This window comes from Cygnus atratus, chromosome 4 (assembly GCF_013377495.2).
Source record: "Cygnus atratus isolate AKBS03 ecotype Queensland, Australia chromosome 4, CAtr_DNAZoo_HiC_assembly, whole genome shotgun sequence".
NCBI lineage: Eukaryota > Metazoa > Chordata > Aves > Anseriformes > Anatidae > Cygnus > Cygnus atratus.
Window position 1 is genome coordinate 54,177,906 of NC_066365.1, and position 26,177 is coordinate 54,204,082.

At 38.3% G+C, this 26,177-nt stretch overlaps 1 protein-coding gene across 1 annotated transcript; it reads right to left on the reverse strand.

Annotated features, from left to right (window-relative positions):
- Positions 1–118: 118 nt before the first annotated feature.
- Positions 119–18,770, reverse strand: PGM2 (phosphoglucomutase 2). Its single transcript, XM_035555139.2, has 14 exons — positions 18,624–18,770; positions 14,438–14,605; positions 13,499–13,605; positions 13,093–13,177; positions 11,351–11,434; positions 9,664–9,857; positions 8,296–8,485; positions 7,384–7,481; positions 5,749–5,929; positions 5,529–5,622; positions 4,508–4,637; positions 1,781–1,970; positions 972–1,105; positions 119–724 (listed from the first exon to the last, which is right to left on the reverse strand). Exons 1-14 carry the CDS (start codon positions 18,678–18,680, stop codon positions 622–624), a joined length of 1,815 nt encoding a protein of 604 aa, XP_035411032.1. The 5' UTR covers positions 18,681–18,770; the 3' UTR covers positions 119–621.
- Between the last annotated feature and the right edge of the window lie 7,407 nt (positions 18,771–26,177).

Genomic DNA, 26,177 nt, shown 5'->3' on the forward strand with positions numbered 1-26,177 from the left:
TCATGGTATTGAAAGGTGTATTTTGCACTTCTAAGGAAGAAAAGTTTAGCACACTTAGCATCTCCAACCTGGAGTTTGATATGTAGTCCCACAGCAAACAGAAGCTTTCCAGTGAATTCATGTGACTTCCTTGTTTATTTGGGCAGAAAACTCTGTCTGAAGACCACTGTTTCTGAAACAACTGCCCCAACTTTTCCAAAGTTTCACCACAGGCTTTCAGGTCTTATTAACAGGAGCACTTGCTTTACAAATCTAAACCTAGACAGAGTTGCATAAGATTACACACATATAAAAGAAATAAAAGTTCCCCCAAAACAGGCTGCATTTCAGAAATCAAGATATTACTTAGAGTATTTAATTAAACAAGTATTGTTTGAAATACATTCAGAGACAACTTTTTGTTCATAAGCTGACTGGCTTTTTTTTGGTCCTTCAAGGGTAGACATGCTTCCCCTCCAAAACAAGATACTACATCCAAGAGTATGCAGAATGAATCTTAACAAGAGCAGAAGTCTTTTAGTCTGTGTTCTCAGATATTTGGTCCTAAATATCCTTACTTCTTAAATAATGCATTTCTAACACTGCCAAAAAAAACCCACTATGGTAGTATTTTTTTCTATTTTACTCAGTCTTTCGCTGAAGATTATTTTTTTCTGGTTGAAAGAAGTGTTTTTCAAGAGCATTGACCAGTTCATCTAGTTCCTTCTTCAATTGCTCGACGTCACTAAAAAACGAAATCCACACAAATACAGAAAATGTTGTCAGAGTAGAGAAGCTAAAAAGAACATTTACAGCCTGATATATTGTTTTAGACAAACATTTTCTATCAATGATAAAAGTATATATACTTGAGTTCTTGAAGTGACTACAGGAGTAGTATTCAATAATGAATAGCCCTTTCCCCACCAAAGCAATACAGAAAAGCCACTCAGCCCCTACTGCACAGCATTTACCCCTGTAAGTGACAATACCTGTTTCCAGGAGGTGCACAAAGTTCAGAATAGTATTTGATTTTGGGTTCTGTCCCACTGGTTCGCATCGTGGCCACTCCTCCATTAGCAAAAGTGAATGTAATCATCTGGCTACTTGTACTAGTGGGAAGTATCTAGAAATAGTAAGAAGAATATATTTATATATATTTAACATTTAGAAAGGGACTATACTGACTTCAAAACAAAACCCATGATCTGATGTCATATAACTAATGCATCAGCTAAAATTAAGTTTTGTTCCATTTTCTTCAGCATTGTGGTCTTGTGACCACAACAGGCAAATGACAGCTTTACCCTCAATCTGGTAGTAAAACTGCTGCTAAATATCACTGCTGGGTAGCTTATTTCAACTCTAGTCATCATTTTAGCTGCAAACAGGAATTGCTCTATGATGAGCTTCCCCAGGAGGAAAAAGAAACATGGCTCATGGAAGGCTGAGGAACCCCAAACCACATCTCAGTAGACTGTCTAGCTTACACTTACAATAAATTAACGCAAGACTGCTGTGGCACTACAGCAAGATCCTCCTCTCTCCCTCTACAGACTGCCACCTTGGAGAGTAGAGACAGAGGGGAGATGGGGAGAGAGAGAAGGAAGAAAAAGAAAAGAAAGGAAAAAAGAAATCAACCTTGATTTATTCCCCACTAAAACAAAACAATCATCCCAAACCTAACTCATCTTAGACTCAACATTGAACATAATGTGTTTTAGAGTATTTCTCTGTAGAATATTTTCAGATGTGTTTGCACATACATACACATGATTGTGTGTAATAAAAATGCACTTACAGCTTTTTGATCTGGCTGGCTGCTGTCATACCCAGTAGTTAGATCCCTTATTCCAGAAACTTTAAATCTACCGCAAGATTTTGGGTATGTGTTTTCTCCATCATAATTCCTGAGGTTGTCAAAAAGCTGTTGAATCACTTTAGGATCGTGACAGATGAAATATGAAGCTTTGGTAATATGGAGGCCGTATCTGTGAAGACATGATACTAATGAATATTAGTCATATAACTAATAACTAAAGACAAACCAACATTCATTAGAATATATGTTCTATAAAGCAAGAATCTATAGTCATGGTCACGCAGCTGTAGCATAACTTCACCCCGTTACACTTTTTAAAAGGCTTTGACGCCCTAATAGCCCTATTTTACACACTTTAAGAGGGAAAGGTCTCTGCACAGAAATTTCCTTAATGATCGAAAATGAGAAAATTTACTTTGAAATCAGAAGGAAAAAAAAAGATGCCATTATTGCCTTGAGAAGATCTAAACACCACAGGAAGATAAACGAATATGTCTAAATAGGTCCCTTGACTGGATGCTAGCTGACCTCTTCTGAGTAAAAGTAATTCCAGACCTTTTCCCAATCCAACTTCAGAGGCTGCTCTCCCATTAAAGTCTTTCTATTGAACTAAACTGTTCCCGAACATCACCTCTTTATGTTATCTATTTGCTGCCAGATGGTATGATGCAGAATCTGCATTAAAAACAAGTTGCCTGATAATACAGACTTTTCAAAACAGCATGTTGTTGGAAAGCATACAAGCCTGGGCTGCTGCTTTAAGTGAACTTTTCCTAAAGATGAATAGTTGTAGAGTATCCTTGGTGCCAGGGAAAGTCTGAAGGGCAGAAGCTTTCGCTAACACTAGGATGTTCATGCTAGAAATCTGGAAAGCTTTTAAAGTAGCAACGCATTTATACCTAAATGGAAATCTTGAATGTCAATAGTTGTTAAATCAGTCTTGAGAATCCAGCAAGGGAATTAAAAAAGCCTATCCTACATTTGAAAGAAGTAACGAACCTGTTAGGACTGTGTCCTTTTCCTGATCTACCTTGGCTTTGAGAGGTAACAATGAGAACAGATCCCCGTACTATACCTCCAAAATACAGAGTAGAGTTTCTTCTGCTTCAACAGCAGTTCACAAGACAATCCTGACCAGGAAAAAAAGAAGTAAAGGAGTAGAAAAGTGGAACACTATACTGGCCACAAAAACAAGCAAACAAAAATAACCCCAAAGCAAGACAAGAAAAGCCCCACAGTTACCAAGCATCTGTTAAGAAGACAGATTTGTTTTCTGATCTGTAGCTTTTCCATGAATAGTGGCCATGCACATTGACATGAACAGTCTCACTCTGAGGTGCACCTGCAGGCTGCTTTTACGCTAAATAAGCTATGACTTTCAGAGGCCTCTTCAATGGCTGTTAATACAGCGGCACTGTGGCATTGCTAAGTTCCACTCAGCTACATTTTCTGATTCTGAAGGCAAGCTGAAGCAGGTGTTTGTTTACTGAATGAGCATTTAAAAGAGCACGTCAGAGTGTCTAGAGCAACTAGCAGTTAAGGGAATTCCCAAGTCAGATACTGTATTTGCAGCTCTAGGCATGATTTTCTCTTCCATGTGTTTGTCTTACTGTTTCATGAACCCACCTAAACTACTATGTACAACAGCTGATAAATTCCACAATTCATGCATTGGTTTTGCCACCCGATTCCTCCTTAACCGGTTGATAAAACAAGCTTGTCTAGTACTGCACACAAGTGAGAGCTCTGAGGACTGGTGAAACAAGCAGCACCAAGGCTAGAGTTTTCCATGACTCTTTCTTCAGGTTCCACCAAAGCATTGTTAGTGATGCTACCAGACATAAAGAGGTGGAAAATATCCACCAGCCTGTGCTGCTCCTTCCTTTGTAACTACAAACCCCAAAACCTCGTAAGAAACATGCCCTGCCCCATGAAATCCCAAAACCATCTCAGCTATTGATTTCTGCAGGTCCTAGAATATATTACAACAAGAAGTAGCACCTAATACTGAAAGCTCTCTGAGGGACATCCAGCTGGATACAACAAATAGAATCAGTTATAGAACTTCAGCTGAATCAGCTCAAACATCAGTATTCAGGAGCAGAAAGCCAAACCAACATATACCATTGATCCAAAAATGAAAGACAGAATGATATAGTATAGCTATACCACCATCTAGAATTAATTTAATCACCAATAGCCCTGCAAGCAGAACAGAAACAAGCTGGTTTCAATGGGTAACATAAATATGCCAGAGCTATTTAGGCACACTCTGCTGTTAATGTTTTTGTACATCTAGTATGTTTAAGCAGCAAGAAGCACTATGAGCTCCACAGTGCAACAATACTACTGGGGAAAACAAAAGAAAACAGACAAAAAACTCCAGTCTTTTGTACAAGAAAGAGCCCAAGAGCAGAACTTCTCAAACAGAGGAAACCCTTCAAAAAAAAAACAAGCAAAAATGCTATGAAAAATCTCATTAACAGATTAGGAATTAGAAAAGTAATTCTTTTAATAACTTAAAACTACATAAAAACAAGTCATATGTGTATTCATACCCATGACACAGGAGAGCTTTCTAGATCACTGTTACCATATTCCTGTACTACTGTTTCTTCATGTACAGTAGGTTACTATCAAGTCCTGTTAACCAATGTATGTGTCATGGAGAAAATCTGGTTATTAGAAAATTATAATCAAACTCACTCATCATAGACTGCTTTCAGCTGCTGAGACAAAGACATATTCCTGGTTGCCAAAAAACTAGCCATCTCTGCAGTTATAACAGCAGCGCTGACACCATCTTTGTCCAGAACAGCAGGACAGCACATATATCCTAAACAAAGGAAAATTTAATATATATTATTTATATATTTGATTGATTTTTATAAGGAAAGTAGATAGTATGGGATACAGAAGTAGCACTGGTGGAGGAGGGGAATGTAAGAGGGGACATTGTTCAAAGGAGAAATGTATATTGCCATCCTACACACATTTTAGAATTAAACCAAAAATTTTTTCAGCATAGCCTAGGATTTGAAAATTGTTTACCTTCTAATTAGCGTTAATCTCAATAATCAAAGTATTTAATGAATTTTCAGGACTTATTTGTATCTTATCTGTGCCACGTGCTCCTGAGTACTTTTAGAACTCTCATAAAAAGAAATGCACACTATAGCAAAAATGCAAGTATGGCACTTTCTCTTAAATGTGAGTACCCTTACATAGTAGCATATGTTAACACTGGGAATTATCCATGAGGTAGTCACATTTCCTCTGTTTTTCAGGCACTGAGATACTTAAGAAATTGTATTACATCTTTACAACCTGTCTCACATACTAATAGCTTTTATCCATGTCTTTCCAGTTTACAGGTATTGTTTGGAGGAGTTTTTACTTTCATGTTTAAACTTAAGTGTCAGCTACACATACTCAACTTGAAATTTAAAGAAATGTGGTTGTTTTTTTTGTTTGTTTTTAAATAGCTTGTAGGGAATTTGCAGTCCAAGTCTACATAGCCATTACTGAAAATATATCCACCTAGTTTGCATCACCATACTTGGTGCTAAACAGAGATTAGGACTGCATACTAGTAATATCAATCAGCCAAATGGATGATATCAATTACTCCTATTAAGTTGAGGCCATTTGGCTACGCAGCTATTTTTGGCAGTAGTCCACTTTCACTATTTTACAGGATTCTAGAACGCAATATTCTCTTTCATACCTATAGCCTCTTCAAATGCAAAAAGAACAGCTTTTCCCTGATCCATGAGCTGCTTGGCACGGTTCCCCATCCACTTAAAACCTGTCAGTGTTTCCTACAGCAGTGAGGAAGAAAAAAAAACACGTTAAAAATAAAAGCAATGTTTGACAGAGATAGAGGACACAAAACACTGTGTAGGAAAGCAAATAAAAGGATATAGAATAAACTTGTAACAGCTTACCTCAAAGTGAAAACCTTCCTTGAGTGCAATTGCTCTCAGGATTTTGGAAGAAACCGTACTAGATAACATGTAGACATCTTTGATGGCACAAGCATCCCTATTCTGATTTTTCCAGCAAGTGAAGATCCACCACCCCAAAAGAGCTCCCAGTTCATTTCCAGAAAACACCTTCCATTCACCACTGGAGAAAAAAAGAAAAAAAGTATATGAATTCAAAGGACAGTACTGGAAAAAATCATACATGAATACTAGCAAATAAACCCACCACATTTTAATTCCAAACAACAGTAACATGACATTTTGTATCCATTAAGAAAAAAAAAAAATCTTCCCCAAAGAATTCTGAAGTTATATTCCTCCTCAGTCATACGTATCAGCTTATGAATTTATCCAAAGATGAAAGTGATACTTCCAGCGTATTTTAAATAAATAAAAAAAAAGCCAGTAGATACAAATTAGAAAAATCAATGGCACAGACGTGAAAATACAATTCTCAAACAAGCAGTAGTTTTCGTCGACTTGGTAACAAATACATAGATCTGTCATTAAGGAAAATTGGAAAAAAAAATCAAATAGTTTAAAAATATATACATTAAAACTGACCCATTGTTAGAGCAAGAAAAATTGAAGGAAAAAAAGGAAAAAACAGATAGCAAAATTGCCCAAAAATCCCAAACATGAAAGGGGACAGAGGAACTGTCAAATTGGCAAAAATGAATACCTACAGAAACAGTACCTGTTATGAAAGAGAACCAGACTCAGTCTCCTGCATTTATTGATGCCATCAGGCACTAAGCAATGCACGGTAACAATTAGCCTAAGAGAGCTGAGAAAACGTGCTCTAGCAGGAGTTTGTGTCAAAGCAGACATACAGATACTATGGAAGCCTACATTTGTATATGATTAGTGTACGAATAGCTGCAGTGGAATTTGGAAACGACGCAGGACCAAAAGTTAGGTGACAATTAAGGCTTGCTAAACAACTAGCAAAGAGGCAGTTGAATGAAAGCACCATACTTTCAATTGTGGTAATTACAATAAACTTAAGAACCCCACCAAGTCTCTGGTAGCTATGTCTTTAGACAAAATAATAAATAAATAAATAAATGAGTGGTTTTCCATTTTTTTAAACCCATCATAACCAGAACAAACTAAAGCTTTTTATGTATCTTCCTCAATGCTGAATTGCCAACTGAGGCCAAAACCAAGGATATTCCAGCTAAACTATGGAAACAAACCAAAAAAAAAAACGTGAAAGAAACACTGCCATCTTTGAAGGTGGTACCAGATGAAAACAGGTTATCTGGTGAGCAAAATGGATACTTGCACTGTCTCCTTCTCCTGGGCTTTTGGAATTTGTGGATGACAAATATTTGAGCCTGAAATCAGTTATGCAATCACTGAAGATACCTTTCAAGAAACCATTTCATGTTTTGGGTACCAAGGACTGTTGCCATGATTTTATCTCTCTCTCTCGTGTGTAAAAAAGAATGAGTTCATTCATACTACATATTTCTGTGTCTTAGTCCAAAGAAAAAAGACTACTGTGACTATTCTGCAACCCAGGTAGCCAGAATACCTCAAATCTGTCTGACCTTTAAGTCCAAAATGGTTTGCATTTATTTGTTACCATACCTTTCCTGTTTCTCAGCCACTGCAAGTCGATCAGCATCTGGATCATTTGCTAAAATGATTTTTGCCCCATCTTTTTCAGCCAAAGCAAAAGATAACGTCTGGAAACAGCGATAAGCAACATCAGAGAAGCATTAATACTCCCAAATAACATTTTTGCTTTCTTTACAGACTTTAAATAAACTTTGCTGGTTTATTTAATCTCAAACACCCGAAGTCATGATGTGTGTCTACAAACAAACAAAACAACAACAACAAAAAAGACACTACCCCAACCACTTCATTTACATTTAACCAATTCACAGGATATAAGCCTGGCAACAGTTGAGCATGAGCAGGATATTTAACTTCACCGACATCTTTCCACTTTTGTAGGCACCGACATCTTTCCACTTTTGTAGCCTGATTCGAAAGGTAATTATATTCAATAGGGTCTTTAATAATAAAGTGATCATACTCATATCAGAAATTCCAGCCTCCTAATGATCAGGATTGCCACTGTGGTTTGAGAACAATTTAGTCTTTGTATTTCAGATGTAAACTAGAAGCTTTCCAAAATGCGGGGGTAAAGATCTTTTCTTTTTATTTATTTATTTTTAAAAGGAACTGTATTACTTTGCTCTGTGTGCAGATGCTGTATATTCTGATAGATAGCAGAACAAAGGACAGTTTAAAGTTACAGCTAATTATTACCTGACTGGTTCAAAGAGAGTTATGAATTTTAATGAAATGATACAAACAAAATCCTTGATAAATGTAAAGATATAAAAACAGAAATAAAATAGATTTTTAACCAATATTTATAACCATGACTGCTGGCAGAAGGGAGACAGGCAAGTTGCTTGACAGACTTTGTAACTATTAATGTATATATATATATTTATAAATATTAATAAGTAATATATATATATTTACCAGAACACCTTTGCCTTCTTCAGGATTTGGATACTTCACTGTGGGAAATTCTGGATCAGGATCCTTCTGCTCCGGAACAGCAAAAGGAGGTCTAAGGTCAAATGCCTTGAAGGCCAACTGCACAAATTTATGACCTACACCATGCACGGAAGTATGAACAAATTTCAAGTTTGTTTCCTTGTTGATATTCCTGAAATAAAACAGATTAAAATTAAACTTGAATATGGCAGAATATTCTACATGAAAATTCACTATGTTTGGGAACTGATGTGACTCGTTATTCTATAGCACTGTTAACATGAAAAACTAAAGGAGGTTGCTTTTTAAAGGTAATGGCTTCAAAATTGGTTTAGCCACATTTTTCAGCCCTGCAAGTTATTGTAGATATCTAATATTCTGGTACATGGAAACCACTGGAATAAAAAAGATAGTACACTCCATACACCTCAAAGGAGGTGAGTAGAAAACAAATACAACTGACTAGTAAGACTCTACATCCCCAACTCTGGCATTTAAGCCATCTCCAAAGACTGAACACAGTAAACCTAGAAGAGCATGTCTCATTTGAGCTCATTCATTTTTATAGATTACATTGCTAAAAATGTGAGACACGTAAAGGCATTCAAACTCCTGAGACATTTAACTCCTATTCAGAAAAAAAAAAAGCAGCCTTTTTTCTCACTTAGGCCTGCCTTTCTAGTAACATTGACTTAGCTTTTAACCAGTTACTAGTGACTACTGGTAGTTAAAATTTTGATGCAAGTAGGCAGATTAACAGGCTGTTGCTTATCTAACCCACAAATTGATTCTACCTGATAATCACGAAGAGAAACATCCACTTCATTTCGTTAGGTGAAGTTTATGCTGAGCAAGTGACAGCAATACACTGGTGCAAGGCTTCCGAGGTTACCAGGAGCACATGCAAGGCTAGAATTATAGAGCAAGATCTTCTGTCAAAACTGTCTGAAAAGCCTGGTTCACCTCCTCTCTTAACAGTTCATTTTAAGGCCGTGATTCAACAGCATTAAACTGGATAGTCAGTGGCAACCCTTAGCTTGCCTCTAGCTGCACAGAATAGTCCCAATCTTCCAGCAGCATTTGGCTGATGCATGGCCACACTAGTCCAGGGAGAAAATATAATCAGAAACTAACTTCTGCTGGGTTAGATTTCTGCCAGAACAACTTCATTAACTTGCTTGCTATGTCACCATGCCACTGCCAGTACTACTGCAAAAGATCACAGGAATGCACAGACAGAACTGAAAAACACAACAGAATTGTGGCTGCCCTGAGTTTGATCAATTTAAACTGCCATGCTGACATACCAGATGGAAAATCCCATACCTTAGCAGAGTTAACATCAGTTACCTGTGAAAGCACTGTTTCTGTATGTCTTTGAAATATTCCTTATTAACAGTGGCATACGGGTCATGAAGTAGCACGCTGCTGTCAATTAGTTTATCATCCCAAGCCTGAGGCCATGGCTCTTGATTCTCCTCAATAGCCTGAGAAATTCCTTTGTCGTGAGGGGAAATGATCTGAGCACCATTTTCCCAGTAAACCTAAATGATAAACATGGTAAGAGAGTATTTTGGTCATTAATAATGTAGGATAGCTTTGCAATTTTCTGTTGGCTAAGATGTATTTGATAGGATATTACAGTAAATTCAACTAAAGTATACCCAGAATATTACTCTGTTCATATTCCCAGTGTTTCCTCTCAAACCCCATTTTTATTCTACAAAAAAAAGCTATTATATTTCATCAGAGCATATTGAAGTTGATAATGAAACACAAAACGAGGCTCAGCTCATTTACTGAGAAGATTCAAATATCAGTCTGGCTGCTAGCCTTGGAATTGATGATATTGAATTCCCCATGATATTTCAGATACTTTCCACATGATTTTGAGATATAATTGTTATATATAAAAGAATTCTTTAGAGAAAATAAGTGTCAATGAAATGCACTTACCACAAAAAACATTAAAGAGAAAGGCACAAAACCTTGTAGCTGCCTACTGCAGCAGCCTTGCCACAACAGCAAGCACAAATTCAATTAAGTTTCAAGATGTTCATTACTTTAGTCCTCTGTTGTTTTTGTTAATCGCCTACACATCCAACAGCGGGCTTTATGTTTTATGTATAAACAGAATTATGTTTTGATTTTTGGCAGTTGTTTGCACAGTTCCTCCTACTGATGGTTTACAAACTGCAGATTTAAGGAAAGATACCTAACAGCATCTGGGTCATGTATACATGTAGCTCAAATAACAAAAAACATCAACGAAAATGAAGTTATTTTAAAAAGTAATTGATAAAATATCCAAATAGATGTGAAAAAGCTATCAAAAAGAATACATGAAACATTAAAAAAAAGAGCAATTCAAACAATAAGACAAGAAGTTCTGAAGCAACAGGCAGCAAGAAATCCTCCCTGTTAATAGCTTCTTTTTCTAATAAAAAGACAAAAAAGATTTCCTAACCTCCATTTTTGTGTTCTTAACACAGCCTGTATATGACTAGTTCAGCTAAGTGATTGGCAGACATGCAACTCAGCCATGTTTTTTTTTAGTGAAAAACAGACTTCCGTCATTTGTTTCTTGAAATACAAAAAAAAAGGCACACTGATAATTGCGTAATTTAGCAAAACAAAAATACATTACATGAAATTAATGGAATTCAATCAAAATGATTTGTACAAGCAACTCATTGTGTTCAACATATTTTATTATTTGTATTTGTAAAGGTAAAGACGTCTTTTTAAAATCATGAATTGGAGAAAGGACCAATGTTTTTTGAAAAGAGGTCATTTAAAGTGGTCCAAAAGTTCCAAAACTATACTGACCTTTCTGCTTTTTAAAGCTAAGATATTGTGTTATTACTCACTACTAGCTCTCAATACATATGTCTAGATCAGAGATCTCAAGAATCAAACTACCTATTTGTTTGGTTGATAACATGATAGGAACTATACACAATAGTATTAGTGTCTCTACATGGAAAAAATTACTAAAAAGCAACCAAAATCCAGAAAATAGATCATACAGGTTTACCTTGTAACCATTATCTTGTTTTGGATTGTGGGAAGCCGTAACCATAATTCCAGCACAAAGCTTCAGATGGGTTACTGTATATGGCTGTAACAAGAAAAGGTTAACTGAAGTTGAATATGAAAAATATTATAGGAGGTTTTATTCTCATTCTTATGAGAATACTTCCATACTGCTAAATAAAAAGGTCAAGATATTATTTCTACAGACTGACTCCCTAAAGCAGAAGCTAAGCAGTACTTGATCCACTAGTGTGGAACAACCTTAGTCCTTGCCACTTCTTGTGCTTCTTTCCATTAATATATATTATATATATTTAGCACTGTTTCAGATACTTTGTGGCTCACTAAAGTAGCGTTTTGATAGGGGGAAGCTGAATGCATGTGTTGCCTGCTGCAGAATGACTTGAGATACCTCAGGTCTGTAGGAGTGTAAGTGTCTGGTGACGTAATGACAGAACTCTGTGTACGGTAGAGAGAATGAAAACTGCAGCGTTCTCATCCATACCTTCTGTTGAGAGCAGGCCTCTGAGCAACTACTCCATCATGGTGTAGAAGAAAATTGTTTAGGAGAGAGCTATTCTAAATTAATCCAAAACAGATGGAGTGAATAACATAAATAAAGCATTATTTGTGACCGAAGGTCCAGTTCGAATTCACTCCTGGCTCTCTATTTAATAGCAAATAAGATCAACTGTAGTTCTTGCAACACAGCTTTAAGCTGTTCCACAAAGAATCTGGCACTGTATCTACCAGAATTTGTATCAACACAAGAATGCTACACACAAAGTCTTCAACCCTCTATGCTCTGTTTCCAGCATTCACTGGAGCAACTGTTATCAGAGAAGAAACTGTTGCACCTAGTGTAACAGTAAGTTTTTCTCCATTATTCTAGAGCACTGACCCTTAGTGTAACGTACACCTAGATGTCTAATTTACACCTAATTTACACCTGTGTACGTGCAGACACATTCAGTAACTTCTGGCATAATGTCACTGCAATCTTAACAACCTGTATTTTCAGAAAGCTACCGTGGATTCAATATCCTAAAAAAGAAAAAAGAAAATCATGAACTAAACTTCAAAGTTTCAGAAGTTTCAAACTTCTTAGTTTCAGTCAGACTTCAGACTCCCCCAGCATCTAGCTCTACAGCTTCCTCACAAGGGGAGCGGAGGGGCAGGCGCTGAGCTCTGCTCTCTGGGGACAGCGACAGGACCCGAGGGAACGGCCTGGAGCTGGGACAGGGGAGAGTCAGGCTGGGTGTCAGGAAAAGGTTCTGCACCCAGAGGGTGGTTGGGCACTGGGACAGGCTGCCCAGGGCAGTGGTCACGGCACCGAGGCTCTCGGAGTTCAAGAAGCATTTGGACAGTGCTATCAGACATATGGTCTGATTTTTGGGTAGTCCTGTATGAAGCCAGGAGGTGGACTCAATGATCCTGGTGGGTCCCTTCCAACTTGGGATATTCTATCGTTCTATTAAACTAGAAACTATGAGACGTCTTCTACAGGAAATATGCCTGAAAGTGTGAGTGAATACAAACATGGCCCATTGTCACAGGTATTCTACTAAGCTTCTTCAGTCTACCGCTGTGGATGTTGTAAACCAAATCTAGATAAACGAGCATAAAACAAACTGAAGTTAAGCTTAAAAAGTCAAAAGTGATTTGTCTAGTTTTCCTTAATGTATTATTTTTTGATATCTCACAGAATTTGTGTGTATATAAATATGTTATAGAAAAACCTACCACAAAAGGAGTTGGTGTTATATCAGAGAACAGATAAACTGGAACTCCCTGGCTGATGAAGGTATTAGCAGCAAGTCTTGCAAACCTAGTTAACAAGAAAAGAAGCTGTGGAAATTTATTCCTTTTCTCACCAATTAATTTCCTAGAATTCACAATTTTTTCTCCCCTCACTCCAATTAAAAAATAAAATAAATCCAAATATTTTATGCAACTCAAATGTTTTCACTCCCTATTCCCAATGGACAAAACACAACTATAAAAACTGCTTCGGTATTAAGAAAACAAAAATACTATAAAGCCCTCAAATTAATTCATTCTAGAGAAAGAGAATATATTGTTGAAGTAGTTATAAGACCTTAACAAACCATGTAAGACATCTACAAAATAGTTAGTAACTAAAAAGTACCTTTTGCTACTACCTCCACTTGAAAGATGGGCACGAGCATCAAAACCAATCACAACTCCTCTCTTTTTCAGATCACTGAAGTTCTTTTCAAGGTATCTGCAAAATCCCTGAGGATAACAACAAATCCACTTCATTAGCATAATCATAATATTTCATATATCATTGTATAAAGACAATCACTAAAATGTTCATATCTTAGAAAGATAAGCACACATCAGCTCACTGAACTACACTGCAATGCAATTCATCCAGGACCAATAAACACCGGTACCAAAACCCTTCAAATCAATATAATGAAGTTTGACAGCATTTAAGCACTTTTCCAAAAATGAGAACCAACTCCAGAAAGAAACACTTAACACAATTAGGCTGAACTGCAGATTTTGAGAAATGATTTAGTTCTTTTAGGTCTCAGATGAGGAAGTGAACAACTGGCCAACATTTCACTTTCTGAATTGAATCTCATCCTTAATAACGACACCTCTTTAGGCACCATCAGTCCAGGCAGCAGTAATTTTAAGGACTGATCTACTTTAGTACCTACATGTGTTCATACATATTCACTGCACTTATGTAAATTTACATACAACATGCACGAAGTTTAGCTGAATGCTGGCTACCTTCTTTTTTGTTGGTTTGTTTTGCAGTTGTTATGCCAGGACTAACTCATCCTTAGCTTAACTAGCCGTGTATGAATTTAATTGCAAATCAAATCTGGAAGATAACTTATTTTACCAGCTTAAGAGCTTCACTCTGCATATTTTTGCCGATCAGCACTAAAAAATTATTTAAATAACTTCTGAAAATTGGGAGAACAGTAAAAAAACAAACAAACAAACAAAAAACTTGTACTTCCACAGAATGACCATTTGCTTGTTGTGAGGCCCTTCCATTCCTACATACACCCAGCTAAACGAGATAATATGATGAACACAATACCTGTGTTGTCTGGATAATAGTCAAGTCATTCATGTGAGAAATTCCTGCTCCCATGGCAGCCCTGAGCCCTGCTGTGCCAAATTCCATCCGCAAGCCAAAGCATTTCTGTAGTTCTTCCACATTTTCTTCAGCAAGCAGTTGCTTCACTATTGCAGAAGTTTTTGGATTCTGCAGATAAAAAAAACAAAACCAAACAAATAAAAAGCATTTCTAAAATATCTGAATTTTGTGGGGTTTGTTTTTAAACACCCTTAAGCTTCTTAACAGAACTGACATTCTTTCCCATGTTCTCTACTGGATTACTACAGTATTAAAACTGCACACCACTTCAGGAACCCAGGAACTTTTGCTACATATTCTGAATTTAAAGTCAGTACAATTTCAACTATTCCTTATTTATCTTTATCTCCTTAAGTAAACATGCTGCCTTGGCAGCAGCATATATATCAATTAGGAAAGTGAAAAGATTTCCAAGATGTCAAACTTAAGTTCTTCTTGTTTTAAAACAAACCCCAACCTTTGCAGTTCAGAGAATTTTTGTTATCAGAACACAATTACTCTAAAACTATAAGAAAATAAGACAGGCTCATAACTATGAAATATGACTAAGAAATATTACTTCCACAGTGCTGTGAGTTAGAAACAAACAAAACAACAAAAAACAGATATAGTTGTCTGAAGGTTGGCTAACAAGAAAGAGCAGTAACAAAACTAAACAGACTGGTCAGAAGATAGAGGTAACAATTTACACAAAATATATTTCTGAGTAGTGTTTGTGAAAATATATTAAAGGTAACACTCAGTATGAAAGCTTGGCCGAATTCTTAAATACAATGACTGCGCAGAGCACTGATGTGCAGTCTCATCAGGCTTGTTATAAACAGTGAAAAGTTTCTTTTCTAAGTCTTCCTCCTTTTCTTGGTGTATTACTTGCATGATACAACTACTACCAGCTCTTTGTTTCTGGAATTAGTAGTCTTGTATTTCCCAACACCTCAGTAACGTGGGATTTGTCAAGTTTAACATTAGTTTGCCTCCCTGAAAACTGATGAGCCAAGAGGACAGACGGCACACTCCAGCCACTAGGCAACGGCGTTATGCAAAGAGGCGGCATGCTCCGCAGGTTAGTCACGGCACGATTACACACACTGGAGTACAAAGATTATTATTTCCAAATGATCATAAGCTTTGACTTCTGGTCATCCGAATGACCTCATGAAAGTCATAGACTTTACTATTTCCTGGATAACCCAGGCATGCTTAGAGCAAATGAAGGCATATCATCCTGGGCAGAAATAGATTTTTTTCCCTGCATCTCCAGAAAGTGCTGAAGAACACACACAACAGCAGTCATCTGAGTAAACTTTCATAAAAGCGTGTAAGTATTCTGTGCATCAAACTGAGACCACAGTTTGAACACCTAATGAACAAACCATGTTTTTCTTAGACATCATATTATGCTTACAGATTGTGGATGCCTCCTGCCCCAGTCACTGCACCTGTTGCTGAAGGGCAAACGTGATAGTTTAAATAAATACTCAAAAAGCTAATAAGGCTTTGCTGCAACTAAGAAAACTATATAATGCAGAATACGCTGGACTCATTAAAGAAAAAAGTTGTTTTTCCCAGGTGTGATAAGCAATTATGAACCCCTGAATTACTGACTTCCAGTTTAAGAATTAGCAATTTACCAACCCAGGAGTGCTGTAACTGAACCCTCCTTGTAGGAGGCTCAACTTAATTCTGATAACTTGATAGAAAAAGCTTGGTTGTTTGACTTCAGTTGTTTGGGCTATCCACCCCCCCCATCAGAAACATTACAAAAATATAATGGTAAAACTTTAGCCCAAGTCTCTTTAATATAGACCCAGGGTTTTTCCAGAATTACTATTATAATTGTTCATGGCTATGTTCTCCTAAGAATCTGCTTGTTTTTTTTTTTTTTTCCTCCCCTCTTTTTGACTGTACATACTGTTGTTCCCATTTTATTTCAAGCCTTGCAGAACTCTAGGAGCATTATAATGCCAGTGTATATAGTTAGGGGAAAAACAAACAAACAAACAAAAATAAACCAACTTTTTAAAAGGACCCAATTGTATCTGAAGGATGAAGTGCTGCTTTTTTTCATTCCTCTTTGGTTCTCTCTTTTTTCTATTCTCAAACAAGCTGGATAAGATTATGAGAATACTGTTTCTGACTACAGCAGCAGGTGTTATAATACAGAATTAATACCCATTACTGCAATTTGTTTAAATATCACCTTGTTACATACGAGTTATTTATACTAAATGAAGGCCCTAGAGATGTTTCCTCAGTGCAAAAAGTCCACTCAAGGTTTTAAAGTAGAGGGACAGCTACCGACTAAACAAGTTTTGTTTGTAATAAAAAGAGAAGCTACCTTCTATCTGTAATTTTATGTTTGATAATAGAATGAATGAAAAATATGATACTTATGTAATGAATACAGTGACGAAAAGAGCCTGGTAATATGCACAGTAATTGTTACCTCCAGTGAAGTCAGCAGGACCATTTCCACGTGTAAGGGTTTGCTCTTGCAAACTATTATTTTGCAGAAACACTCAGCTTATCATCATTAAAAATTAACTTCTCCCTTCAAATTCAAAAGCAGTCCTTCCCATGAAGTTTTCTTTTTTTTTTTTTTTTTTAATATCAGAGTGAATGGACAAGGGTTATATCAGATTAGGCTGTTGCTCAATGCAAACACGGTTGGAGCTCCCTGAGAAATGAATGACAATACCTTCCTACTTTTCAGCAATCTGCAATGAGGTATTGCATACTGGTCAAATATTACTGCAATCAAAGATGCAACTGTTAACAAAGAGCTAACCTTCAAAAAGGTAAAGATAGTTCAAGGGATGCTGAATTTCACAAGGGTTTCACAAAATAATTGGAATAACCAATTAAAATGAAATGATTAAGCAGAAAACTGGAATATAATTAACATTAGTCAAAGAAGTTATTTTACTGAAATAAAGCACCCTTTAAAACCAGACTGTTTTCTCTAAAATCAATTAAACTGAAAAAAATTTACACAGAACCTGGTCTAATACCCTAACAACTCTGAACGAAGGGCTGGTATGGCACTGCAGCGTCATTAACAGGAATAGAGCTGTCAAACAATCTTTAACGAAGTATCACAACAAATTGGAAGTAATTCCAATTATGGCCTTTAGAACCTGGAAGTATTTGTTAATATATGTGTGTGTGTACTTTGTTTTCATTAATGGTCTTGAATAAGCAGAATACCACCTACCAAATATGTAGGTTACACAAAACCTATACGGTATTGTACAGTGATAAAAAAATAAAGGGCAGTCATTGAAAGCAATATAAGGGAGACAAACGGCCAACATGTTCCACTACAGCCAAATGAACAAATTTCACGTATACGGACAAAAAATGCGAACCACATATAGCAAATGCAGACCTGAATCTTAGTGGGAAATGCAGCAACAAGCAGCTACATAAGCATTTCCAAAACACCCCCATGGCAAAAAGTTTCTTTATACATGTAGAACATAGAAATAAACAGATGATTTTACATCTGTGTACAGTACTACCCAGATTAAAACTGCAGACAGAGAGATGTTTTAGGGAGTTTAAGCACCTTCCCAGGAACAGATGAACTGCGTACTAAAGCGACAGCAGAAAAAGGGAGAGAAAGCGCCAAGGCACCAGACCGCCGTGGAGGTTGAGGTTCAGCCGTCACGTTACTGAAGGCAGGGTCGCCAAGCGCTGGCTGCCACTACCACGGTGATGCCTTCTGCGTTTCCTGGTCCTTTCGAGGCAAGCCTTTTTGGAAACAGCATTTGAGCAAAGGGAAACATGGAGGTACCCGGAGGTTTTAATACTTTGAGACAGACAACACGGCAAGTCATCCTCCCCTTGAGCGTTTTACGTCTAGGAACCTGTAAGAGGAGAGGTTAGGAACAACGCGGGAGGGAAATTCAGAGAGAAAGCAGAGAAAGGCGTGCAGCAGAGGCTGTGTCAGAGGGGGCTGCTATGACCGGGGCAGGGTCCCCACAGCGGGACTGACAGACAGACAGACAGCATCCCCGTTGCCTGAACCCCCAGGAGCCCATCGCCTCCCTCCCTAAGCCCCTAGGAGACCAAGACCCCCCTCTCCGCCCCGGGCCGGCCTGGCAGGGCCCCCGGCGCCCCTCACCTTGTCCCACAGCAGCCACTGCTCCGCCGCCTGCCTGTGCGCCGCGTCCCCGGCCATGATACCGCCCGGCCGCCTCAGCCTCAGCCGCCTCAACCGCCCCGCTCCTTCCCTCTTCCGCAGCGGGGCCGGGCCGGGCCGAGCCGCCCCACCTCCGCCCCGCCCGAGGCCGGGGTCAGGGCCGCCATGTCGCGGTTTCCTCGGCCCGGTCGCGGGGGTTCAGGGCCGCGGGGTGGGGCTCGGGGCCTTCAGCGGCGCTTTCGTGCGTTGGGTACAGAAATCGGCAGGGTCCTGCGCCTATCTGGGAGGGCAGAGCCCCTAGCCAGAGAATAGCAAGCCTTCCCTCGGGGAAATGCGAGCCGAGAGCTGCCTTCGCCTGCAGGCAAGGAGGCGAGCAGCCCGGGGGCTCTGCTGCCACTGCTCCCCCTCGGTGCTCGCTCCCGCACGCTCCAGAAACAGGAGTTTTGCACAAGTCGGGGTGAATCCTGCAGTGAACCGACCCGCAACTGTTTTTTTTGTTTGTTTGTTTGTTTGTTTTTGCTTTTGTTTTTTCTCCTTAGTGTTTAATCTCAGACTTTGGACAGCACCCAGCAGCATGACTCCAGCAAAGCCCCTTCCAAGATACCACCCAAAAATATCCCGGAGAATTCCTGCTCAGTGTTGTGAGACGACTGCTAACTCCGTTCCCACTCTATGGGACTCAAAATCCCATTCGCGAAAAGAGCTTGTTAATTGTGAATGTTATTCCCATTAAGGAATACTTTTTGTTTGTGAATACATTTTCTACAAATTACAGCGTCAAGTTTGATCTGCTCATTATCTGCCAAAACATGCATGATTTCTATGTGTTATCATGTATACTATAAATCAGATATTAATGGCAGGTAAGACCAATAATAAAAGAAAATAGACCAAATATAGTTAGAATAATGAGTACTACTTTTGTAAATTTTGATGTAAATAATAATTTGTAGAGATATTTGGAAAGCTTTCAAAGTTCGGTAGTATGTTACCAGAATGCATGCAAACAAGAAAAATCCTACACATCATTTTCAAAAATGTTAATGAATATCCTTCTACACTAGAGATCAATATAAACATCAATTAAAATACCCTTTTGGAAAAAGTCTGAGATGAAAGATCAGTTGAACCCAGCAGAAAGGAAAGCAGACAAAAGTCTGTTGCTTCACTGCTTTTGTCTGCTCTCCTCTAGCGCTTTGGTAATGAACCTTTGGCAGCAAATCGTGGCCAGTTTGATTTTTTGGGACAGAATAGCCCAGAGCACGTTGAACCCTCTTTCTTGCATAACATGACACCTGGCATCAGCTTTCCAAAGTATTAATGGAGAAAGCAGTCTGATTGCTGAGTTTTAGGGGCAAGGCACTTGCTGTTCAAGAGCTTTTCCCTAGATTTTGTCAACCTCTGTCTGCATCTGAGCCAGACCGGGTGCCACGTAATTCCAGAGAGAGTTGAAAGGAGTGACAGAGATTTTCCTGCAGCTGGCTCAATTCTGCAGTACAGGCCAATGTCAGGGAAAATCCCTGGGGATGATAGAAATGCAGTGTGTATCACTGACGGAATGAGGTCCTGGGCAATGCGATGGCACTGTGAAGGTGACATCTAGGAAGAAGAACAGACACCCTGGAGCCAGGAGCGTGACTTGCTGCCAAGTCCTGAATCTGAACTCACATGAAGGATATAGCTATTCAGATGTTTTCCCACAGTATTTCAGTGGGAACAATTTGAGCATCCCCTCTGTCCCACGTTTAAAAGGATGAGGCAAGTGAGGAAGTGGCTGCCCTTTGTCAAAATAACACTGAACTTCTGCTATGCTTCTCAAAGGCAGCAGACAATAACTACAGGAAAAAACAGCATTTGTGTAAGTGAAGAATGATACATTAACCAAGACTTTGACTCTGCAAAGCCGTCTGTCAAAGTACTACAATTGACTCAACTGGAGGAGTGGTGGCAGACATCAACAGATCCTCAGAGTGGCTCCTTTTTCTCCTTATAGCCTCAGTTTAACTATAAATCAAACATTTTCTTCTAGAAGATGGAGGAAAATGGCCATCAGGATTTATCACATAGCATAAGTTCAGCTGTGTCAGTGAAAATCCATTTGAAAGTCCTTGTCTAGTACCTCCTGGGACTGCTCTGAACAAAGTGGACAGAACCACTCAACATGCCAAGTGCATCACTCCTAAAAACTTAATTGTCGAATGGGATTAAAAGATGCTGAAAAAGAAACAGTCAACTTCTGATGCATTTTCTCCTGTGATTAACATCATTTTCATGCAATTAATACAATCCAAATAATTTCAAAATGTCAGGCAATCTAACAATCAGATCCTTCTTAGTGACTTTTCCCAGAGAACAAATTTCCAAGAAAGAATTAGAAAACCAACAGTAATTCATGAGAACATGGAGATACTGGGTTATCAGAGAAAAGATGTATTTGTTTGACCACAGACTGAAAAAAAAAAAAAAAACACAAATAAAACCAAGTCATAAAGGATGGTGTCTTTTTCTTCTCTTTTTTCCAGTTGTTACCTAAAACAGTCGAAGTTAGCAAAATGAAAAAAGAAGAAAACAACTCAAAAAAACAACAATTAAAATAAGTCAATTTGCTGACCTGATGCTCTCCAGGAACTTCAAATACTGTAGCTAATTTTACTTGCATCTTCTTCATGTGGTCCCATTACTAAATTCAGCTTTATGCTAGAATTTCATTGGAGAACTTTCTAAAGTTCTTAAAGCAGCCCTCTTCACTCACACATACAGAAGCCAAAAACTTCAGATGAATAACGGATTTTGTAAGTCAGGCTCTCTATGAGTCTACCTGTACAGACTTTCTACCTCATGCATGAACTAAACAGCATCTACTTGTTAACTGTGTTTTTTGTTGGTGTTTGTTTGTTTGTTCTTTAACTGACACCACAGCAGTAAACTGCTTTATTTAATTTGTAGGCAGGGAGACAGATTCTGCCATTAAGAAAAATGACTAAAATGATTGATATTTTCTGGCACATTTTGAGTTTTGTTATGTTTGTTTGTTTGTTTGTTTTGTTTAGGGATTTGGTCCAACATTTAGAGAACCAACAAGTCGTGTCTTGATCAAATAACATATAATTTGTTTTCAAAGAATGGCAGTCAGGGAACATGCCTACTTCCTGAAATAATAATAACAACAACAACAACAATAATAATAATAAACTGGAATGAATCTAAATCTCCAAAATCACTCATGACCCTGTCAGCCTCAACACAGGACATCTTTGGATCATGTCATACTGTTCAAATCATACTTGACTGAGTGACTGCTGCTTTTGGTACATTTTTTTTTTCTCTTTTAGTAAAGTAGTCTGTCAGAATAGTCTTTGTTGTCAATCAGAAGAATAGGAATCAGTCTGCAACCTTTTGGAGAACATTTAGGCATAGTAAAAGGACATTTCATAGGGAACCTTCTGTGCCATACTATGTGCCATACTATTTGGCACATGCTGAAACAATATGAGAAGTTACCAGCTAACTGGAATCAATAATAATTAAATAAAAAAAAAATAAATCTATTTGTCTATGACTAAAGGTTGCATAGAGAGACCTTGTTAAAGTATAAAAACATCACAAGGGAAGGTGTAGGAGGACAGAGCGAGGCTCTTCTCAGTGGTGCCCAGTGCCAGGACAAAAGGCAGTGGCACAGACAGGAGCACAGGAGGTTCTTTGTGAACACCAGGCAGCACTGCTGTGCTGGGCAGGTGACAGAACCCTGGCACAGGCTGCTCAGAGAGGCTGTGGGGTCTCCTCCTCGGAGATCTCCGGAAGCTGCCTGGACGTGGTGCTGGGCACCCTGCTGTGGGTGTCCCTGCTGGAGCAGGGGCTGGAGCAGGGGCCTCCAGAGTGCCCCGCCGGCCTCGATTGTTCTGTGATTCTGTGATAGGTGAGATGCTGTGTGTTCTGGCAAGGAACATTTTTCATTGCTGACTTCTTCAGAACTGTTATATAGCTGTAGAGAAAATTTGTAAAATTGTAACAGAAAGTGCATTTCAATTATCACAATCAGTGATAATTTCCTGTTACATATGTGGATATTACATTTAGACTCTTCTACCTGGTTTTACCATTTTAAATATGCTTTTAGTGCATATTTACTCTCCATTTACTGTAAATTGGGACATGGTGATTGATATTTGTGGTACATAAAGAAACAAAGAAGACAACTAAGGATTATAGGATATTACTATTAAGAAGTTCAACTTAGCTGTAGCTTCTTAAAGCTTAACCTGCATAAAGGTTTTCCTACTTTGTGCAGTCTTAAAATTTTAAGCTATTTTATTACTTTTCACTTCATTCATTCACCAGCTTGGAGTACCAGTGGGAGGTGGGAGAGAGGAAAGCTTTGTTTCTGTACCACAGATTGACTGGCAGACGGTGGCATATATGGCACATTTAAGCACATATAGCACTCACAATAGGATGTTGTCTTAAATACAGAACCATTCTCGTAACCCAGCGAGAGGGGAGGGGGAAGCAGGGGAAGAGAAGGAAGGATGTAGTGGAAATTGTATTCCTGGCTTGAATTTTAGTATTTGTTCTGCATTTCTGTGGTCTACCAGCTAACCCAGGATGTGTCAGGTTATTTTTTATTTCCTCTTGATTTTTTTTTTCTCCATTGTTAATAGTAGGCCTCTCACAACCAAGGGATATTTTCTAATTTCCACAGTCGGGCATAAACTCCTGACCTCTGGCAGGCAGGAGATCTTGGATGCCGTGGCAGCTGAACTACCAAAACATGCTTTTTCTTTCTTGTTCCAGACAGCAGCCAGTTTCCAGGTTCAGGGACAGACTCGGTTACGTTAGTCTGACAGACAGGACATAGTTAGAGCTAACGCCAGTTCTCTTCAAGTATATTTTGGATTGCTGCCCCTTTCCTAGATGTTACTTCACTTTTAAGCCCCCAAATGAAAGTTAATTAGTCAGTTACACTAAAAAAAGGCATGATCTTGAACTCGCCCTTTATACAAATGACTTAAGTTTTGCTGTGACAAAACTGAAATATTTAATGTTTTGGTATCACAGAGTTAAAGAACAATATGCACAGATTATTTTGTCCCAATTTCTTTGTGAAAGAATTGAGTGGGGTACAGTACTTTATTATATATGTTCTTCAGTTCTGCTGTGACTGTCAGTAAAGTTTCTTTCCTTGTTAGGTAGCTTTCTGGGCACCTAATTACACTTACTAAGCCTACAACCTATAACTGTTTGTTACAGGAATGGAGCTGAGAGTGATTCTAACAGTTCTCTTGCACTAGGTTATGAAAAAGTGTCCTTAAGCAGTATTAGTTATCCAAAGTAGAAGCAAAAAACCTAAACTGGTCACAGCCTGAATATACTGGAAAGATACCTGCCTTAACAACAGTATGTTGTGAGGGTTATAGGCAAGTTTCCCAAAATGTTAAGCTCCTAAAGCTGACTTTAGCCTTCTAAAGAAGCTATTTCTCAAAACTGCTGAACATGCAGCAGTGCCCATTGAATGCTCAAGCTTGTAAATACATGACTGAGAGGTGGGACAGCAGTATCAAAGGGGAAAGGAAGTTGCTTATTTAAAAAAAAAAAAAAAAAGGAGCAGTATGCTTTTATAATATGTAGCTACACTAGCCAGCAAAACTGAGCTCACATGCAAAGAATTTCTCTGATGTCCCACTGATAGAGGAAATAGTATCTAAAATATGGAAAATTGGTAGCTTCACGTTTGTGATAAAAAGCTGTTCTAAGTAGAAGGTACTGCTAAACGCCCTACCTTGCTTTTGCTAAATAAATAAATCTGAAATTAAGGAAATTATTTAAAAGAGGTAGACTCTTATTATCTTGCAGATTATTTACTCTTTGGAGAGGAGATAAAGCATGCCTTACTGAACCCATAAAAACACTAAATTAAAGGCTATACTGAGAAGTTTGTATGGCAGGCCTTAAAATGGCCTCAAAGAGCTGGGTGGGTGAACTACAGTCTGCTTTTTAAACAGTTTCATTTTTAAAACTTCAAAAACTTTTAGTTAAAATGCAGAAGAATAATTTCAAAAATTAACTAGGTTCTTCAAAAGCTTTTATTAGTTCCGTGTTCCTGTCATGATTCCATAGAGAAAGGATGCCCTCTGTCGGTCCTAGCAGAAATAATTACTGAGATAATACTTATTGCTGTAATTACTGAGAGAGAACTGCATTCACAGTGTCTTGCCTTGTCAAAGAAAAATAACAATTATTCCATACTTTATTGCTCCTCTTCCTCCAATTCTGGGGCAGGAGTTTTCTCTCCTCATCTCTAGAGCTGTGCAATAGAAAACAAATACCGAGGAATAAAAAGGAGCAGCACTGTTTCTCACCCTGCTACAGCATTCCTGTTTCCATGATGTTCCTTCATGGAATGGAAAGAAATACTGAAAGCATGACAGCAACTTCATGCATTTGGAGAACTACCAGCTTTTTCTGTGTAAAGCTTTGAGTTAAAGTTGTATTCAACTAAATTTTACTTTCTGATGTCCTATTATTAATATATGGAAAACTTAATTAACTTATCATAGTGATATTCTTCAGCAAAGACTCCGAAGCTTCACCTTGGGCCCAGGGTTTTGGTTTTGGTTTCTACCTTCTGTGCCAAACTGTTGAAAAGAATAAAAGTCACCAGCTCTGAGAACAATTTGCCTCTGTAACCATTCCTGTATAAAGAGATTTTTCTGGTGTCATGTGCTTGCTCAGTAAACGCAAATAACTCACTAGGTATTTGGCTTGATGCCTTCACCACTTGAGATATTGTCTGGAGATTGGCTTTCTGATTTGCATAATTATGCTCATTTTTATTTTTGATTTACTTGCCAAATACTCAGACTCAAAGCAGCTTCCCGCTGGCTCACATTTTGTAGGTGATAGGCTAGTCACAGGCTGCTTGTTTTGCATGGAGGGATCGCAGTGATACATGACGAATAACTGGGGTAGGAAAAGCACTATAATGTCTTGGAATTCTACCCCATGTCCTAGAACGGGAATGCACTGAAAAGGTTTGAACATGTCTGATTTATACTACAGTTTCTTTCTTATAAAATAAGAAGAGTTTCATAATATCACAAAGAGTAATTAACTCTTTGCAAGTATGCTGTAAGTGATTCATAGTATTTGTTCCCAATTTTCTCATACCGGTAAGTGAGACATTTCTGCCTTGTACAGGCATGTGTGACGACCATTCAGAGTCTGAAATTTAATTATATATATATTTGAAATTGGTATTTCATAGTGTAGTGCCTCTAATCATAAGGTAACCAAACCTTCAAACAGACAGACTAGGAAAAAAAGTTTTACAAAACACTTACTCTTATGATTATAGCATATCCCAAGTTGGAGGGGACCCACAGGGATCATCGGGTCCAACTCCTGGCTCCACACAGGACCACCCAGAAACCAGACCTTGTGTCTGAGAGCGTTGTCCAAACACTTGAACTCTGGCAGGCTCAGTGCTGTGACCTCTGCCCTGGGGAGCCTGTCCCAGTGCCTGAATACTTTCAAGGAAGA

Coding starts and splice junctions, on each gene's coding strand:
- PGM2 (XM_035555139.2), bottom strand. CDS start 18,680: ATGGCCGGGGACGCGGCGCACAGGCAGGCGGCGGAGCAGTGGCTGCTG. Junction 1,106..1,780: donor GCCAGCCAGATCAAAAAGCT/GTAAGTGCATTT, acceptor TACTATTTCTAG/ATACTTCCCACTAGTACAAG. Junction 725..971: donor TGTGCACCTCCTGGAAACAG/GTATTGTCACTT, acceptor TTCGTTTTTTAG/TGACGTCGAGCAATTGAAGA.